This window comes from Pinus tabuliformis, chromosome 6, assembly GCF_031772625.1.
Source record: "Pinus tabuliformis cultivar Carrire ecotype Pingquan chromosome 6, CPIR1, whole genome shotgun sequence".
NCBI classification, from domain to species: domain Eukaryota; kingdom Viridiplantae; phylum Streptophyta; class Pinopsida; order Pinales; family Pinaceae; genus Pinus; species Pinus tabuliformis.
In genome coordinates this window covers 582,995,023-583,000,974 of record NC_142292.1, presented here as the reverse complement: position 1 = coordinate 583,000,974, position 5,952 = coordinate 582,995,023, and the positions used below count along the sequence as shown (strand labels likewise).

The window sequence follows — 5,952 nt, the reverse complement described above, 5'->3', positions numbered from 1 at the left end:
TCTGCTTCCTCCCTACACTTCGACACCCTTTCCATCGATTCCCCTGCATTAGATTTCCCGCCGCTTTCTCCAGGCACCCTCCATCTGCTCTCTGCGGTCTCTCCACCCTCCCCATCCTTCGAACCAGACCCTCCGGAGGACGCTTTCCAATGGCATACCTCCCCTCCACTCCGGGAACAAGCTACGTCTAGTGCTGCTGAAAACCCTACTACGGGGCCTTCTCTTTAGGGTTTCATCCCATCCTCTTCAGCTACCAATTCACCGTCTGGTTGTTTTGAAACCCCAGTGATCAGGGTTAAGTCGGCCGCTCAGACCCAACAGGAAGGGATTTCTACCTCAGACCCCTTGCAGGATCATCCCACTACGCCGCGGACCTACAAAAGAAAGGTAAAGTGTATTAAAGCCACATCAAAGGATTTCACGATTAATTTTGGCAAGGGTTTATCAATGGGAGAGGTTGCGGATAAGTCGGGCACTGTCCTGGTCGGTCATGTCCGGGGAAGGGCTTACTCGGTGGAGCGTTTAACTCTCTGGGTCCAAGAAATCTGGGGCAATACTCTGAAGGAGCTGCCGGAGGTACAGATCCTTCCCCGCGGATGGTTTGCATTGCATTTTACAAAGGAAGAATTCACAAATTTGGTACTCGCCCGCTACTGGCATATTGAGATGGCCCCGATCCTTCTCAAGCGCTGGAGCCCGATGTTTGATCCAGAACAGGAACAAATAGGCATTGGACCACTCTGGGTTTGTCTGTTGGGGCTCCCTCTACAGTACTGGTCGGAGGATGTCTTCGTGCAGATCGGGAACACGCTTGGTACCTATCTCGACTATGATAGATCTTACATCCAGACAAAGAATCGAACCCTTGCTCGCATTCTTGTCCATTTGGACACTCGGGAGGGTTTGGAGGAGAAAATTACACTGCAGTGGAGAAATGTCACTCAGGTATAGATCCTGGACTATGAGGGAGTCTCGTTCCACTGTAGGAGGTGTCACAAGGTTGGTCACATTTTCAAGGAATGCCCTCTGGTAAAAAAGTCTCCGAATCTCCGATCACAGCTGAAGGCACTAAGGGACAATCTGCTCCTCACTCGGAATGTCCTCCCATTTTGACTACCAGGGCTTCTGTTCGTGCGGTCTCCCCTCAGGCTGCAACATGCTCGCATAGAACACCGTCACCTCCCATGACGCGATCCAGGGCAGCTGCTGAGGCCGCGAGGAAAGCGGGTACCTCCTCTTACCCTATCTCCTCTGTTTTTGTTTCAAGTATTGCTTCACATGTTTCATCATCTCCTCTGCATTTCATCCCCTCCATTCCATGTTCCCTCTCTTTCCCTCCGCCTTTTTCTCTACAACCACTCCATCGTTCCCATCTGCCTCTATCTCCCCCCCCCACATCCTCTAAGGATGGGTCTGAACCCTCACACTCATACAATCTTCGCTCATGCTCTCTCTAGGACGACTCATCTCTATCCATATCTGGGCTAGGTCTCTCTTTACCTGGTCCTTTCACCAAATCTTCTCGTGGTCGTAAATCTTATCTCTCCAAAGCCATCCAAAAGGCCGGGGTTGAAGTAGTATCAGGAAGACAATCCTCCATTGATCGGGTACTTAGAGCTTTGAATACCCAGGGATAGTTCCCCACATGAAGTGTCTTTCTTTTAACTATAGGGGTATGGCTAGTGCCTCCAAAAAACTAGCCCTTAGGAGACTCTTTGAGTCTGAGCCTGTCGACATCATCATGCTACAAGAAACCCTGGGGGAGGCCGATATCATTTCCAGCTCCCTGGTATCCCTTAAACCTGGCTGGAATTTTCATTCTCTCAATGCCTTGGGACGTTCTGGTGGTCTTGCCATTGGGTATAATCCCCGAACCATCAAAGCTCTCTCAGCCTGGGGTGGTCTTGGGTTTATTGGGCTGGACATTTTTTCTGCAGAATTGGGTTTGGAGCTCCGCATTATTAACATTTATGGGCCTTGCCACAGACGAGAGGATTTTTGGCTTAGGTTCCTTAACCTTGCCATTGTTTCTACCGATCATATTATTATTGGGGGGGATCTCAATTTCTCTCTGGGGTTTGGAGAATCATGGGGCTCACAAGCACAAGTGGATCCTCTGTCAGATTTCATGATGAACTTATTGGAACTTCACAACCTATCTGACATTCCTATGAACAAACCCCTACCCACATGGAGGAACAGAAGGATTGGGGAGGCAACATTGGCCAGGAGGCTTGACCGTTTCATGATCAAGATTCCCTTGTTGCAGATCCTGCACAGATATAGACAATGGGTGGGTGTTGGGGGCATCTCAGATCACTCTCCTATATATATGGAGATACTTGGCCCCCATCCAAAGCCAAAACCTCCCTTTAAATTCAATCACATTTGGCTTCAAGACCCTGGTTTCATCAAGCTTGTCACTGATTTCTAGAAAGCTAATCCTATTTCGGGCCATCGATCCCTGGCCGAGGGTTTCTGCCACAATCTCTCCCAGCTGAAGAGGTTAACTATTGTTTGGGCCAAAGAAAAATCACAGAGGGAGGATCATATTCTCTCTCAGATTGAATCTGAATTGAAATGTCTCTTGGATGATAGTAATAGGGGTTTTACATCTTTGCATGACAAATTGCACCTCATTGAGCTCAAGAAATCGAAGGAAAAGATTCTAAAGGAGAGAGAGGAAACCTGGAGACTAAAGAGCAGAGCCCTGTGGCTACGTGCTGGGGATGACAACACAAAGTTCTTTCAGAACTATGCCAAGGGCAGAAAGGTCTCAAATACTATTTGGAACCTTCCCTTACCTGATGGAGGTGTGGCAGATACTTACAACAAATTATCTCAGCTGGGCACCTCTCACTTTCAAAACCTTTATAAATCCCCTCCTGGGACTAACTTAGCTGATATTATCCAAGTTGTTGGCCATTTTCCACGTTTTGTGGATGAAGATATGGAGGCTGAGCTCACCTCACCTGTTTCATCCATTGAACTAGAGGGGACCCTGAAGTGGTTCAAGAAGGACAAAAGCCCTGGGCCGGACGGATGGACGGTTGAATTTTATCTGGCATTTTATGAATTATTGGGAAATGACCTGCTTCAAGTGATTGAGGAATGCAGAACTACTGGAAAATTATATGATGCCATAAACTCTACTTTCATTGCTCTTATCCCTAAGACGGATACTCCCTCATCCTTTAACGATTTTCGGCCCATCTCTCTCTGCAACTGTCTATACAAGATCATTGCAAAAATTATCGCTAATAGGATCCGACCCATCCTCTCTCAGCATATTTCCCCTGAGCAATTTTCTTTCCTGGAGAATCGTCAGATCCATGAAGCCATTGGCACGGCCCAGGAAGCTATTCACTCAATTCGGTCGAGAAAGCTTAAGGGCATCATATTGAAGATTGATTTGGCCAAAGCATTTGATCATGTCAGCTGGTTATACATCAAAATGCTTCTTATGCATCTGGGCTTCCCTCACAGTTTTATCATCTGGATCATGTCCTGCATCACATCAGCTTCTTTCAGTGTTCTTATTAATGGATCAGCATCACATTTTTTCCATGCAGAGAGGGGTCTTAGACAAGGATGTCCTCTATCTCCCCTCCTCTTCCTTATCGTCATGGAAGGTCTCAGTAGACTCCTTATCCAGGAGAAAAGGAATGGTAGACTTTTTGGGCTAAAAGTAAATGATCACTGCTACCTCACTCATCTTCTATTTGTGGATGATGTCCTCATTTTCCTCGATGGTAGCATCAGAGACTCAACATCTTTTGCAAATGCTCTCTCTCTTTTCTCTAGGGCTACGGGTATGTTGGCTAATCAGGGGAAATCCACTATCACCCTAGCTTTAACTTCCATTCAAGAGTCTCATTTTGCCCAACATCACTTTCCTTATAACATCCTTCCACTTGATCAGGGCTTCAAATACCTGGGTTTCTAGATCAAACCGTTGAGTCAAAAAATAGCTGATTGGATTTGGTTGGTCATCAAGCTAGAGAAAAGGTTGACTCATTGGAGCCACCATTTTTTATCTCGAGCAGGTAGATTGGTCCTCATCAAATCTGTGCTGGAGGCCATGCCTATATTCTGGATGTCTCTGGCTTGGATTCCCAGGAACATACTTGCCCGTCTTCAACAAATCTGCAGCAGATACCTATGGAATGGGCATCAAGATAAGAAGATATTTGCATGGGTGAGCTGGAAAAAGATCGCATTGCCAAAAAAATGGGGTGGTTGGGGTTTAAAAGACCTTAGCCATTTTTCCCAGGCCTTGGCTGCCAAAATGGGGTGGACTCTTCTCACGGGACAAAATCTCTGGACCACTGTCTCTTACCACAAATACATCTGGCCTATGCAGATCATGGATTGGGTGCGTCTACCTCAATGGAACAAATCAGGCATCTCCTCTATTTGGAAAGCACTGCTGCATTCCCTACCTATCATTCGCAATCATCTGGCCTGGCGGATAAATGATGGATCAAAATCCCGCATTGGAATGGATCCCTGGTCAGGAGGGGGAGCCCGCTATATTCTTCCGAGAGAACTTATTCATCATTTAAATCAGAGGGACATATCTGTCATCGCACACATTGCTGATCATGATAACACATCCATCTTCTCCCAAGGATGGAAGTCTGCTCACTCCCTCGATATTCCCCCACAATGGCACCATACCTGGCAAGATTACATAGATGCTCTGACAGAATCCCATATCAGAATCATGGAGGGTCCTGATGAACTTATCTGGTGCATTGCTGATAATGGTATTTATTCGCCAAAAGCTGGTTACCTTGCTATCAACGTTAACAGGCAGCCAACAATCACACTTGCTTGGTGGCGAATGATTTGGAAATTAAATGCTCCCCCAAGGACCAGACTCTTTTTCTGGTGTGTGCTCAGTTACAAAGTTCCTACTGGGGACCAATTATCTCATCGTGCTTTCCACGGCCCGAGCTGGTGTGTCCTCTGTAAACAGGCCTCTGAATCCACAGATCACCTCTTTTTAAAATGTGATTTCTCCAAAAGTCTCTGGGAATCCATCTCAAATTCATTACAAGCTGGTAGATGGGATGCAGAAAATGTCAATAGCGCCTGGCGAAATTGGTGTACTGTTCATCATGGCTCCAAACTGCTCAGCCTCCCCCTGCTCTTTTGCTGGTCCATTTGGCTGACGAGGAACAAAATTATTTTTGACGAAGGGGCTGCAATTGGGCCTGTCATGGCTGCCAAGATCTTATCAGCCTATCATGAATTACCTGATAACAAATCTCCCACACTTCGCCAACCTCTTGCCCCCGCTCCTATTGACAAAACCATCCCTTGGGCTTTTTTTGATGGGGCTGCACAGGAGCACGACTGTGGGGGTGGTTTTATTCTGCACCTAAATGACCAACATTATTACAATGTCAAGCTGGGACTTGGAGGTGGAACTAACAATTTTGCTGAACTTATCACCCTCCGTCATCTATTGCATTTTTCCCTGGGACATGATTGCATCAATCTGCAGATATTTGGCGACTCGAAAATCATTATCAACTGGTTTAATAATGTCTCCGCCTGCCATGCACACACTCTTAGACATATTCTGGGTGAAGTGATTTTACTCAAATCTCAATTTAACAGAATCTCATGTCATCACATTTACAGGGAATATAACCAAAGCGCTGATAGGCTTTCCAAGGAGGCCTCGCTACTACCCAGAGGTCAGTGGTTGATACAAGAGCAGAATGGAGCTGAATAGTACCAGTATTATCACCGACCATACATAGATCAGGCATATTATAGGGCAAACAGACCCTAGTCTTTTTGGTTTTTGTTCATACAGTTTTTGATCTTTTCCATTGTATATATCATTGCAGTTACTATCTACAGAGTTTTATTTCGCTATCACCCTGCATGGTGAATGTCATTGTAATTATTTCAGTTATGTATTTATATAGACTATAT

At 45.9% G+C, this 5,952-nt stretch overlaps 1 protein-coding gene across 1 annotated transcript; it reads left to right on the top strand.

Annotated features, from left to right (window-relative positions):
* The first annotated feature begins 447 nt into the window (after nucleotides 1–447).
* On the top strand, nucleotides 448–5,746 carry LOC149259884 (uncharacterized). Its single transcript, XM_089455553.1, has 5 exons — nucleotides 448–945; nucleotides 987–1,227; nucleotides 1,752–2,293; nucleotides 2,435–3,812; nucleotides 4,047–5,746. Exons 1-5 carry the CDS (start codon nucleotides 448–450, stop codon nucleotides 5,744–5,746), a joined length of 4,359 nt encoding a protein of 1,452 aa, XP_089311679.1.
* Nucleotides 5,747–5,952: the final 206 nt, after the last annotated feature.

Coding starts and splice junctions, on each gene's coding strand:
- LOC149259884 (XM_089455553.1), top strand. CDS start 448: ATGGGAGAGGTTGCGGATAAGTCGGGCACTGTCCTGGTCGGTCATGTC. Junction 2,294..2,434: donor TGCACAGATATAGACAATGG/GTGGGTGTTGGG, acceptor ACTGATTTCTAG/AAAGCTAATCCTATTTCGGG. Junction 3,813..4,046: donor TCTTTTCTCTAGGGCTACGG/GTATGTTGGCTA, acceptor TATCTCGAGCAG/GTAGATTGGTCCTCATCAAA.